This window comes from Dama dama, chromosome 10 (assembly GCF_033118175.1).
Source record: "Dama dama isolate Ldn47 chromosome 10, ASM3311817v1, whole genome shotgun sequence".
Taxonomy (NCBI): Eukaryota; Metazoa; Chordata; class Mammalia; order Artiodactyla; family Cervidae; genus Dama; species Dama dama.
Genome location: NC_083690.1, coordinates 23,178,270 through 23,192,312, shown reverse-complemented (window position 1 = coordinate 23,192,312; position 14,043 = coordinate 23,178,270). Strand labels below are relative to the sequence as shown.

General features: G+C 36.1%; 1 protein-coding gene across 2 annotated transcripts in view; it reads right to left on the bottom strand.

Annotated features, from left to right (window-relative positions):
• RBBP6 (RB binding protein 6, ubiquitin ligase) overlaps positions 1-14,043 on the bottom strand; it is a 31,783-nt gene that overhangs the window by 5,132 nt on the left and 12,608 nt on the right. For both annotated transcript variants that reach the window (XM_061153031.1, XM_061153032.1), the window contains exons 4-15: positions 13,645-13,689; positions 11,525-11,613; positions 11,305-11,401; positions 10,812-10,951; positions 7,795-7,967; positions 6,207-6,310; positions 5,757-6,094; positions 3,897-3,993; positions 3,721-3,799; positions 3,558-3,612; positions 1,862-1,930; positions 250-612 (exon numbers count right to left, since the gene is read on the bottom strand). In XM_061153031.1, the coding sequence (XP_061009014.1) occupies positions 250-612; positions 1,862-1,930; positions 3,558-3,612; positions 3,721-3,799; positions 3,897-3,993; positions 5,757-6,094; positions 6,207-6,310; positions 7,795-7,967; positions 10,812-10,951; positions 11,305-11,401; positions 11,525-11,613; positions 13,645-13,689 (1,649 nt within the window). The remainder of the gene's footprint in view (positions 1-249; positions 613-1,861; positions 1,931-3,557; positions 3,613-3,720; positions 3,800-3,896; positions 3,994-5,756; positions 6,095-6,206; positions 6,311-7,794; positions 7,968-10,811; positions 10,952-11,304; positions 11,402-11,524; positions 11,614-13,644; positions 13,690-14,043) is intronic.

The following is a 14,043-nucleotide window of genomic DNA, read 5'->3' as shown; positions in this document are numbered from 1 at the left end:
CATTTAAGAAAACTAACAAGACAAATGTAATTAGATTATGAATGAAATGAATGAAATTGCCATTAGTTTTCCATTTTAAAACTATAAATAACTAGGAATCCCTGAGGAAGTTGCTTGTATGACTTGGTTTAATTTTTAGGTGATTTTTCTTACACTAACTGGAAACACTGGAAAATGCTTCCAAAGATACCTGTTTAATGTTACATCAGAAAATGAAAGTGTAGAGTAATTTCAAGTTAGAACACTTACTCTTCTTTTAGTCGTCGTTGCTCTCTATAGAATTCTTCCCTGGACAAAGGTGGTGCTTGTGTTGTTGGGATGGTATTAGAATGAGCAGTCTGTACTCCAGATGACACCCAAGGTGCTGATAAATTGGCTGGAGCTGGAGGAAATCCTGGAGGGGGAACACTATACCCAGCAGGTGGCGGCTGGCCAGGAGGAAACTGAGGAGAGAACTGTGGAGGAGGAACACCTGGAGCGAGAGGAAGTGTGTGGGGAGGAGGAGGATACAGGGGAGGGGGTGGGACAGGCACAAAAACTGGGGTTGCCGGTAGTGACGGGCCTTGAGTTCTCTGTGATCTTTCGCTGTGATGTCGTCCGCGGTTTATACTTCTGGAAAAATAATTCCAAGATATTAAAGCACCTGAGACAAGTAAGCTTCTCTTTTCTACCCCAAAACTATTTAAATAAGCATCAGGATACTGATATAAATTGTATGTAAAGGTAACATCATTCATATGTTAAAAACAACTTTTCAGGCCAGTTAGGGACTAAGAGGATGTAAGTTTACAAGGCCTTCTTTATATGGAGACACTATATTTAAAAGTTCTCTTGTGAAGTTCCAATTATCACTTCACAACCATCTCGTTACTTCCTAATCCATCATTAAAAGGAGCTGATAGGGTAAAGTCTCTGTGATCTGGTTCTCCCCAAAATGCCTTCCAAGATCAAGTTTAAATGAAGAAAAACCACTTCCTATAATCTTTTTGAGTAAATATGTAAAGACCCTTCAAACTAGAACAAATATTAGTTTAACATTTGTAATCAGTAACTGAAAATCTGTTTTTTTTTGACAGCTAAAAAAAGTCAAATTCTGCCTCATCAAAGAAATAGTGGCTTAAAAAAAAAAGTGGGCTTATTTCTGTTAAGCTTTTTAAAAGAATCGTTAAACTACAGGTAACGGGTATACAACAGCAGCAGTAGGGGTTTAGATTTTAAGCCTCTTTTCAGAGAGTCTGATTTAGTAAACATCCTATTAAATACGTGATTTAGCAACAAAACAGCAGTTATCTTTCATAAGCTTAGCAATTCTCTCTGGTGCACTAGAAGATGACCTTGAGAATGAAGCAGAGAGTAAAATGTATGCGGGTTACTTCTGAGACTGACACTGCGTGTGTATCTCCAGAGCAAGGGTCCCTAACTATCTCCTGTCTCTTCTTTTGGAAGAAAAGATGGCACAAGACTGGGACAACTGAGTCTAGGGGAGAAAAATGTGCAATTCCTCACACTTAGGAGTTGAACTGGTTAACATTCACTTTAAGTTAATGACACCTTACACACTGCAGAGGCTTTACTGACTTCCCTCTACACTCAACAGAGATAAGCCAATGTTCTGCTATGTGCTGACAAGGAGAAAGTAAGCCTTAAGAAGGAGTAGCAAAGATGTAGCCTTAAAAAACCAACAGTTAAAATACTAAATGTAACCTATTCTTTCATAGGCCTCTCAAGCACAACTCGATTTAAGTCAGGTATCTGCAAACCAAATGAACTCATTCCCCTTGCCACTGCTACGCTTCAAGTTTTGTTATATTTTTCAGTCTGTCATCAGATTACTGTTATTCAAGGTTTTTAGCAAGCCTACCTGTAGCAACTCCTCTCTCCTCTTCTAATTTGCTGTGGTGGAGAAACCAAGTATCCAAGTTTGTTGGAACTGTGTGGAAAGATAAAATAGGCTTGAGTAAAATTAATACATGATCTTTTTGTGCACAGACTTTAAGATACCTATTTTTTAACTATTCTGAAGACTTTTCCTTACTCCCTGACCCTGATTCTTGCTTGTTCCAGACAGACAGATATGAGCAAGCATTACATGTACTTGAATATTTTTTCTGATTAACATAATATAAACAATGAAGCCTCAATATAAACTTCATGTAGTATATTTTAATTAGCATTCTGTAAGTTACCCTGTGAACTTTCTGTGTTTTTTTTTAAAGATCCCATGTACTTAAAAAAACTCATGTATTTATTTCCCGGCTGTGCTGGCTTCCACCCAGGCTCTTCTCCACCTGTGGTGAGCAGGGCTACTCTTGTTGCAGTGTGCAGGCTTCTCACTGGACTGGCTTCTCTTGTTGCACAGCATGGACTCCAGGGCCCCCTCGCGTCAGCAGTTGCAGACCCTGGGCTCCACAGCTGCAGTTCCTAGGCTCTAGAGAGCACAGGCTCAACAGCTGGGGTGTATGGGCTTGGCTGGTCCTAGGCATGTGGGATGTCCCCGGACCAGGCATCAAAACCCTGTGTTGGCAGGTGGGTTCTTCACCAATGAGCCACCAGGGAAGCCTTGAACTTAATTGTTACAGAAAAGGAAAAGAGTCCTTTTATCTGCTGGGAACTACGTGGAGGTGTCTGACATGTGAGGTAAGTAGCACATTTCCAATTCTACAGATGACGCAATGGAGGCTGAGAGGTATAATCACACACCCACTGTCATACAGCTAGGAAGTGCAGGAGCTGGGATTCAAACCCAGATCTGTCTTCAAATCCCGTATTCTTTCTACTGATATATTCGTATGTGTATGTGTTAGTCACTTAGTCATGGCTGACCCTGTGACTTCATGGACTGTAGCCCACCAGGATCTTCTATGTAATTTCTTCAGGCAAGAATACTGGAGTGGGTAGCCATTCCCTTATCATCCCAATTCAGGGATTGAACCTGGGTCTCCCACACTGCAGGCAGATTCTTCACCATCTGAGCCAGCAGGGAAGCCTTTTCTACTGATATATTCTTAACATACTTTTTCTATAATGAGTCTGGTTTATCTTTCAAACAAAAAGATCAAAGTTTTAGAATATAAGCCAGTTTATATAAATTTATGACCTATATAAACAGAAATATTATATAAAACAATAAATAAATCTGATTTTTAATGCCATAAAAAATTATACCCTATAGAATTTTTTGCTTTTTCTTCTGCGAGGAGGAAGGACTTATTACAGGAACCGTTCACAAAGCATGTCTCTCAAACCTTATAGATTTTAATATGCAATAGAATTTAATTAACTGAGCTACTCAAAATGAGAAATTTTGTGATTGACAGGCTTTAAATTTATATGAGTTTATATTTATTTTAGAAAACACATTCTTTTAGAAAACAGTTCTTCACACAGTCTTGTTTGTTACATTTTACATAAAAATGTAAACTATGGCATATAAAAGAGTTTATAATAAAAGACACTCAGAAAAAAAAAAAAAAAAGACACTCAGCAACAGTAGACTGTAATTTCTATCCTCTGGTTTGAAAGCAATCATCTGAAGATTATGTGAAACATATACTTACTGTTCCCAACCTGGTCGACCACCACCTGGACGAGCAGCATTTATTCTTACTGGACCTTGGACAGAAAAATAAGAACAACAACTAAATATAAAATTACATGTTAAATAAAGCTAGAATTATTTTTTAAGGGAAAAAGTTCAAACCAAAGTGATTTTATACTTACCAGTTGTGGGGATCAACTGTCCATGCAATAATGACTGTCCGAGCAAAGAGGGGGTTCCAAGTACAGGCACCTGGTAACCCTTTAGGAAAAAACACAAACAGTTAAAAAAACAAAACAAAAAGCTCTACTGTAATAATATAAAAAGGTCTCCAAATTTAAAAGCCAATGAAACTTACCTTCTCTTCCATAAGAGCAGTAATTGCAATTGAAGAAGCTCCCTTTGAATGTTCTGATGCAAGTGCTGCAGCTGGCAGTATTTTATTATCAGAATCCCTGGAAAATAAAATAGTTTACAACATTAAAAGGTCATTAGAAATGGAGATTAAAGGTACAAACTTCCGGTTATATGAGATAAATAAGTACTCAGGATGTAATTTTACGTACAACACGATGACTGTAGGTGACACAGCTGTATGGTACACTGGAAAGCTACTAAGAGAGATGAGATCCTAACAGTTCTCATCACAAGGAGATGAGAACTCTTTTTTTCCCCTTCTTACTGTATTTAGGTGAGAAGATAACTGATCCTACTACAGTAATTATTTCACAATACATGTAAGTCAAATCAGCATGCTGTATGCCTTAAACTTCAATGAGAACATTTTCCATATTTTTGAAGAAAAATTCCATTATTACAAAGACTGAGTCACATTTGAGACCTCAAACACTTGCAGAGTTTGAAAAATAATAGATCTGCAGAAAATGTCTGCAGTACACAAATATTCTTACTTCAGGAATGCATTATCTGTAATGATAAGATTATAAGGTTTCCCTTTGCATATAACTAATAAAATTAAAAGAAAAAAAATTAAAAATTATATCCTGTTGTTCCTAACACTGTTCTCCATCACACTTGCATTAAGATGAGTTAAATCAATGATGATGAAAACTTCTGGGGAAAATGAGCCAAACTGGACTTTTGAAGAGTTCTTCATATGTAAGTGAAATGTATGATGAAGGAAATCTCCTTAAAAAGTACAGTCTATGAAACGATAGAAATTGGTGCAGTTTTAAGACTACTAAAGCTTAAAAACAAAAAAAGTTGCAAAACCAAAAAGAGAAAAAAAGGATTTTTTTCTGGAATTCTACTTCCAGCTCTAGTAAATCAAAAAGGTACTCTAAGGCAAGTCAATGAATAGTAGACCATTCCCACTATTAATCAAATAAAAGGTTGAACTAGATCAGTGGGATTTTATTCTTTTTCATTATGATTTGTCACGTGATACCGAATTCAGTAGGACCTTGTTGTTCATCCATCCTATACACACAGTAGTTTGCAGGGATCTCTTAAGTATACTTGTAAAGGTCCTACTCCTAAAAATTTTGCTTCTGAGAACATGCCCCTGGCATCTTAGTTTTTAAAAGCTGGTTCATTTTTTTAAGACTTGGACTTATACAGCCACTGGACTATATAGTCATAGGTCCCTTTCATTTCAGAAGCGGTAGGATTTAAGTGAGGTTTTACTACTCTCCTATATAATTATGCTCCAAAAAAATTATTTCTGATCTTTCTACCAGTGTTTCATCCCCTCTCCTCTGTTCTTAGTTCTACTCAAATCTACTGTTTTTTAATACCATCATTATGACCATAAGTGAACTCTCCCTCCTGTGAACTGCAAAAGCTGTTATGGGATACTATTCAACATTTAAGAGGGGCTGCTGGCAATCTGTATAGTTTTTGACTTTGGGATATTTAATCATTTACAAATGAATCTCCCTTCATTTGTCTATTCCTCCAGTAAGACTAAGTCATTTCTTTTTTTTCGTTTCATTTGGCCATGCTGTGTGGCTTGCAGGATCTCAGATCCCCAAAAGGGATTGAACCCCGGCTCCAGCAATGCAAGAGCCAAGTCCTAATCACTGGACTGCCAGAGAATTCCAAAAGACTAAGTCATTTCTTACAAGTCACCCACCTCATTGAGTACAGCAGGATGCTACAGACTGCCGGTCACTAAAACAACAATTTAAGCAACATACAATAAAAAAATGTCACTGGTCTCAGCTGTTTCCTAACAGTGAGAGATACACAGACTTACCGAAAAGGTCCATCTGATTTTTCTGAGTGGACTGATATGGAGACTGTTGCAGTTATATCAGGTACGGGGGCTGAGGCAGAAGATGGATTTCCAGGGACAGGAGGGGCCAAAGAAGACTGATTAGAGGTTAATGAAGACATAGATGGAGCCGGGTGAGTTGATGAAGATGTCACTGGAATCATCAGAGGATCTTGTTGTCTTGATATTGGAGATCTCATCAGAGGTTGTAGGTTCCGCTGAATGAGTGGTCTTGGAGGTGGTATTGGGGGAGGGGGTGGGGGTAACTGTTTTCTTAGTCTTTTCGTATAACCAGTTTCATTTTTGAAGTTATTAACAGCCTATAAACACCAAACATAAAGATGCAGAAAAAATATAATATTTACTCAAGTATAGTTAAAAATTAAAAGATTTTTAAAAATTTTTCATAAAAGGGGATATAAATATAGCTACCTGTCGTAAGAACTTATTGGCAATTAAAGCATCAGGAGAGACGTCATTCTGATGACATGTTGGACATGTATGTTCATCTGATTCCAAGAGCGCTGTCCTTATACCTATGTATAAGATTTTAAATATTAACAAAAGCACAGTTAGGAACCCAGTCTTTGGCAATGAATTGAGAGGTTTATATGTGTTCAGTTACACTACTATTTTCCAAGCACACATTACTAATCACTTTTATTCTTAGATTAAGAAATTTAAAAGTAAAATTTCTCTCCTGGTATCACTCCTCTGCTCTAATCTCTACCTTAAACACAGAAGTAATGGATATAAGCTAAACAAGCATTTAAATTGAGAGAAAGGACACTCTTTCTCAAATACCATTCTCTTTGGTTAGCTAACATCTAGAGTATTATAGGAAAAAATAGAAATATAGCCTAGAAATAGACATTATGTTGTAAATACAGGGCTTTAAAAAAAGCAATCACTTGGGAATACCCCAATGGTCCAGTGGTTAGGACTCCACACTGCTAAGGGCCAGGGTTAAATACCTAGTCAGGGAGTTTAGATCTTATAAGCTATGTGGCATAAACAAACAAAATTTAAAAAGGCATCACTAAGAAAGGGCATTATATATAGCAGAAGCATTATTTGGGCAAGGAAATCAGAAACATCTATAGCACAGCAGGTAAAAAGGAATACCAAATTACAGATGCACTGATTATGCTTCAGTGTAGTAAAAAAAAATCCAGTTATATAAGTGGCTTGTAAAATTTAAGACACACTCTGAAAACAAGCCTTAAGTAACCTCTTCTTGACTTTTGTCTTCACTGAAGAGGCTCCGTAACAAAGATTTGTATTCCAAAACTCTCTTTTCTTGTTTTTCGTCTGGCTGCGCCACATGGCATACAGGATCTTAGTAGATCTTAGTTCCCTGGCCAGGGACTGAACACCCCCCGCTCCAGCAGAAACACATGGAGTCTTAACCACTGGACCACAAAGGAAGTCCCCCAAAACAAACTTTAGAAATGAAAAGGACCAAAGCAGGACTGAGCAATGAAATTTTTAGATGACAACATTTTCATCTGGGTAAGAAGGGAAAAACTTAAGGTAAGTGGCAGAAGAGAATCAAGTGCTAATATAATATAAATGACTAGGAAAAAGAGTGTCACAAGCAACCCCCACGCAAGTGTTTGGGTAATATGTTTACAGACCGTAGTTCTCAATCACCCTTAGGAATTTTACAGTAAGCTATTTTCCACATTCCTAGAAAGGGATTTATTTTTAAAAAATACTTTGGAAATATCTAAGGCCCCAAAAGCTTTTAAATTTCTCTATACCATTTAAAACATATTTGAAACAAAAATCCTACATTTTACAAAACCTCAGTAAAGACACCTTGATGAAGGAAAAGAAAGTGGTCAATTCTAAAGGACAGACTTTTTTTTTAAAAAGGAGCAACAAAAAGTTATTAAATGTTCACTGATGTATCAATAATTCATATTGTGTTATTAAAATATATATTGTTGCTAAGAGCCTTTCCAAGGAAACACACACACTCTAAAATACATATCTTCAAAGTTTCAACATTTCTTACATTCATCACAGTAACTGTTTCCACAGCAGGGAATGACAACGGCATCAGTCATAATATCTTTGCAGATGAGACACAACAACTCATCTGGGATAGGATCATCTTCTTCCGAAGATGATGATGGTTCCTCTGGTAAAAAAGGTGGTTTTTCTTTCTTCCCGATTGCATATGCTTCTCTGTAAAAGAAGGTCTTAGTGTTTTTAACACTGTTATGGGAAAGTATTTCCAAGATATTTATATATTCTACTATACAATAGTGGGAACTTATAACCTAGCATGATGCCAAATTAGTGTATACAAGTGTAGTACTTTCCAAAATAAGGAAGCAGTTATGAACATCCTCCCCTAAACAAAAAGATATAAAACAAAATCCTAAGAGAGTATAACAGAAAAAAAAAAGCTATAAAATTGGCTAAAAGGATCTTAGATTCTATATTTCTAAGAACTGTGAGTCAGAGCGGTACAGTGACACAATCAAGTATCACAAAGTTATATTTAAATGGCAGAGACAGGATTTGAGCTTAAGTGATGACAACACCCTAATCACTGTTCTCTAGCCTACCATGTTTCCTGTAAAAAGTTTTTTTCCTCCTGAGTCTAACAGTCTCCAAACCTGTGAAAATACTAGTGTGAATGTCACAATACAAGAAACCAAAATTGGTACTGAGATTACACAATTAAGGTGGATAATTCAAAGGAAATATGTCACTAATCACATCAATAATTAATAAACAGAATTAGACTTCAAAACAGTGGTCTTACACTTAATATTATGAGAGATTAATCTATTTATAGACAGTTGGAGTAGGAAATGGCAACCCACTCCAACATTCCTGTCTAGAAAATTCCATGGACAGAGGAGTCTGGTGGGCTACAGTCGATGGGGTTGCAAAGAGTTGGACATGACTGAACACAAGAACTATTAATGACTTAATTAAGAAAAATGTGTAAAAAACTTAAAAGTAACACCTCATTAGACACCTGGGGGTCCATTTTTTTGTAGAAATTTTGTGGAAATGTTGGATATTAAATATATTAAAAAAAAACAAAAAAATAAGCCCTTCTCAGACTTATCACCGCCTCTTCCAATACCCCCATCTTCTCTGTAATCAGGCACATTTGTAAAACATAGGAATTCCTAGAGAAATCTTTTCTCTTTCATTCAGGAACAGTGTGTTCAACTCAATGCTAAAAATGAAAGAATCTCATCTGGACAGAGCAGGGTACCTTAGGTGTGTTATTTGTGTTGCAGTTGCTCCATAGACATCACCACGATTCCAGAAATAAGTATCAATTTGCTTATGCCCCATTGTTCCCAATTTGTGAAAGAGGAGTCTCCCACTGCCCAAAAGAGAGAAAAGAAAAAAAAAAAAAAAAAGAGGAGAACAGAGGATAGAAAAAGAAACAGAAGAAGAGTCTGAGTTGCTTATCAGTGGTGTTAGTGGAGAGGGTGAAAGTTTCATTTAAAATATTTGGGTTCCCATTTTCCCCAGTATTTGCTGTGTGGTTGGCACAAATGCACTTTTGTATTCCAGTATTCAAATAGCAATGAAGTTAATTATTAGTTATGAGTTTACAGGTGATGTTAATTTTTCCAACAAATTTCTATTTAAATACTTTTACATTTACATCTTATTGTATTAAGATGAATCGGTCTGCTCTTAAACTTTGTAAAAAGCCATCAATTTCAACCTAAAACTGTTTGGATGCATGTATGAAACATCTGAATTAGAAAACAGCATACAACACACTGCTCTAAGATGAACCACAAAAACATACAATGGTAGACTGAAAAAATAGATGGGAGTGAAGTTGGGAAAGTGAGCAGGGTTGGGAGTTTAGAAAAGTATTAATTCAGATTATCTGTTAACTAAAACAATGTATTTACCTACTCAAAAACAATCTTTTTTTCAGCATCATTCTGTAAGCATAGCATTTTCGTTGTCCTTACCTGCTCATCACATTTTGATAATACAGCACAAAGCTGACAAAAACTGTTCTTAATAAACATTCTGTCACTGGGAACATGGATATCTATTCTTTAAATTGATGTTTCTCAAGGCATGCCTTGAGCATCCTCTAACCTCGTATTCTCCTGGAGGACTTGTTAAAGATGCAGACTAAGAATAATAATCCCTCGGGGGCGGGGGAGAGGAGTGGGACAGGGCACCTAGACTGTTTAACACACTTTTGCAAGAGCTTCTTATGTACAATCAGGTCACAGAGCCATAGTCCAAAGGAACACTTAGTGTTTTATATTGTGTGAGTTTGCAACTGTTGAGGGTAATCAAAAGGTAATCAAATGTATTAAAAAAAGCAGATAAAATGGGAAGTTACCTAGCTGAACTACGCCACTAGGTTTACTGTCAATTCATTTCATTAAAAATTGGCTCCTAAAATAAAACCTGAAAACATGTGAAAAATAAGCATTAAGGTATGGCTTACAGAGCTACTAACAGTTTATAACAGATAAACAATTCTGAACTGTTATATAACAGATCTGAACTAACAGTTTATTAAATAAACCATACTTTAGAATTTTAAGACTCACATAGTATACCCAAACTAGTCAAGATACTTGAGTATTTCCTTTAATCTTCACACTTAAATCTGCCTTGATAGCTTGTAGAACTTTTATTCTTAAGCCTCTTGTTTCTTAAAAAGTCTAAGACACTTATCTTGTTCATTTAAAATATGCAAATAGCATACAAGATTATGTAGGAGTATGTATGTGAATGAGGAAGAAAGCAGGGAATGACAGAAAAAAGAAAAATTAGAAGACCACAAGGAAAGTGGCACTCACTAGCAACAAAAACCCCAAATACATTTTTAATTTGCTTTAAATGGAGCAGACTGCAGCCTCTCATTCTTAACACAGAAATGCAACATATAGACTAAGACTTGGTATACAATGTTTATGAGGAATCCAAGTAGCCAAGTTACAAGCTCAAGATTAAATAAAACACTATCGCCTGGACTGACTGTAATCTCCACAGATCATACCTAATTTGAATACTTACGCATCTATAGTTGGTATGGCATATTTTCCAGTGTTGGTAAGCATTGCACCTTTCATGTTAGGATCTTTCACTTCCATCATAAAACTTCTGGGAATTCCAGTGCTCTTTTTAATCCTAGGACCAGATTCAAAGTTCTTATCCTACAGGTAGGGGAAAGGAGAGAGGAGGAAGAGAAAAAGCAGTTACCATTATTTAATATTAGCTAACACACAGTGTTTACTATCTGCTTGTATTATTTGTAGAGCTTTACATATATGATTTCATTTAATCCTCACAACAGCCATGTGAGGTAAGGACTATCACTATCTTCATGTCACAGAGAAGAAACAACAGGCTTGGAGAAATCAGGTAACTTGCTCCCTCAGTGGCGGTGTCAAGATTTGACACCAGCAGTTTGGCTCCAAAAGCTGTGCTCATTTGCCACTGTAACACAGAAGCCAGTATGTACCAAGAAAAATAATATGGCTAAGGAAAAATTTTAGCTTGAACTTACCCCATTTGTTGGGCAATTCTTAATATAATGGCCAGGTTTACCACAACGGAAACAAGTATAAGACGGAGGTGGTGGACCCAGAGGTTTCTTCATGTAACTGAAAGGGGAAAAAAAAGTTACATGTACACAAAGACTTAAAAAAACAAAAAAGCTTTTGACATGGGGGGCTGTTAAGTGCCACCCCAAACTACGTATTGGAATAAAGTACTTATAAACTTACTTGATTGGGTCGTATTCATGGCCAGATTGCGACATCATTGCTTTAATTTTATCTTCTTCAGAAGCATTGGCTTCAGCCAGATTGGCAGTCTGTTTAACAGGTAATTATTTGACACACACATTAGAAACACATTTAAGACCACACAGCCAAAGACAACACCACTCATCCTGTAAAGAGCAATATCTAATCTTGCATAAAAACAGTTTACAAGTATAACATAGAAGAGGCATGGGGAGTTCCTTAGGTCATTACATGACGTTTGGGTGTCTACAGGGTTGAAGAAAGTCCTTCTGGGGGCACTCAAACCTTAGACCCTGTTTGTACCTTACATTAAGATTTACATACTACTCTTCTAAGTTAAAAACTGAGATTAAGTTAGAGAAACACTTGACGTTTTTAAATATTAAAATAATTCAAGTGTCACAGCATTAAGCATCAAGTGTCAAGCACATGACTTAGAGGTAGGGTTGGGGACAGGACACTGAACATATTATGCAGCAGATACTAGAAATCTGAAGACTCTAAGTAGTGGTGCGAAATTTCAAATTAAGTGCAAAGCACATGCACTGAGCATTCAAATTATAAATCCAACTCTCCAAAGATTTATGAACTTCATCTTCGAGGTATTACATACAGTAGTCTAGATAATAAGCAGGGTCTAAGGGAGTGAGTCCTAATAACTTGAATCTTCAAGCATCTAGCACTCATTATCAGCCATTCATTAGGTTTTAGCTTTACATTCATCCACAAAACAAGCAACCAGTTTTAACATTTTATTGTAATTTTATATACAAAGAATGCTTAACATTAACAGAGCTTAGAACAACAGCAACATTTACAAAAAACTGGATTACAGATGTTGAACAACTAATTTGTTTGAACCCAAACATTAACTTACAAATAGTTAAAAAAAAAAAAAAAAGTCACCCAAAGCTCCAAAACTCCCCAACTGCTTCCCACAAAGAAACAATGGAGGAATAGACCAGAACTCAAATATGGTCCTTACAGTACAGAAGACTTTAAACAGTGAACTATAAGTTGCTAAAGATGTTAACTCTATGCTAAACCACTTTGCATTAAAAAATTATTGAGGATGGTTTTAGAATTATCTTTAATGTATACTTTTCCCACAACAGGAGTTTAAAAAGCTGTATTTGTTACTAGGACATTTTGGGGATACATTCTAGGGGATAAGGACAAAACCTACAACAAAGCCAAGAACAAGATAGGGACAGCACTAATGGAAAACTCGTCTACTCATTCACTTTGGTTGCTAAATTTAACTTTATATTTCTGATAGCAGGGGAAAAAAGGATTTTTGGAAAACTTCCTTCTTGGCCCTCAAAACTGTACCTGTTCTCTATTATTTGCCTTTTTTCCCCTAAAGGCATAATTTGCAAACTAAGTCTATTATTTTAAAAATTAATCCATCACTAGTGCTTTCCCAAACAAAAGGTACACACTGTTGAGTAGAAAACTGCAAGCAATCTTATCGCAAAACATGGCATATACAATGATTTCAGGAGGTAACAATTTGCCCCTCTGCCAAACATACACATTGGTATATTCCTGCAAACAACTTTATACATTTACACAATTCATGTAGTCTGTGTTCAAACAAATTAGGTTGTTTAAAACTTTTTCTAATGCAGACAGACTACAAGTCTATAGCATAGAGAAACAACTGTATCACATTTAAAATGTTAACTTTCAAGGGATCAATTCAAATATTCAAGAAATAACCACGCAATTGTCCATGTAAAGGAAAGCTTCTATTTTGGCTGCATAAAGTCCACATAATTTACAGCCAAAATCAGGGAATTCCTCCAGAAATCTGTTAGTTTCCACTGTATAATTAAACAAAATGTATGAGAAAAAAGCAAGTAAGTGTAGCTTCATTTGTTTCTTCTGTCTTGAAGATGAATATTCCAACATTATGGTGAAGTAAATACTCCCCCTATCTTCTCAAAACGGCAGCTACTCTTTACAGGATAGTAATAATATGTACAAATGTTTCTGCAAAGTATCTCCTCCCCCAACCCCTCTTAAAACAACTGCTCCACATTAAAAAAAATTACGATGTTAGAAAAAGATTTATATTTTCAAGAATATATATATACCTTTGTAAGCTGGGCCAGAGAAATAGACGCAGAAGAGTCATCAATCTGTTCACAAAAAATTAAACACACATTCAAGTTCCACACTGAAAACATCTGAAAGTGATCATTTACTCCCTACTGCCACTTAATGTTCAAATATTGGGTATTTTTATTAGAAGTTTTCAAAAGAATGTTATCTTGTTTTAAGCTGAAATGTAGCTCACCCCACTTATCCTTCTTCACACATCTCACATACAGTAAATAAAGGCTAATGGTTGAAGGGGACTCTATTACAATGAGAAAACAGTAAAGAAAAGGATAGGAAAGCTGCTCAGTGTGGTGATTAAATACTAAGTAGAGTCCCAGGTCTATCAGTGGTCTCTAAAACTAATGATGCTCAAGACAATGTACACTAGAAGA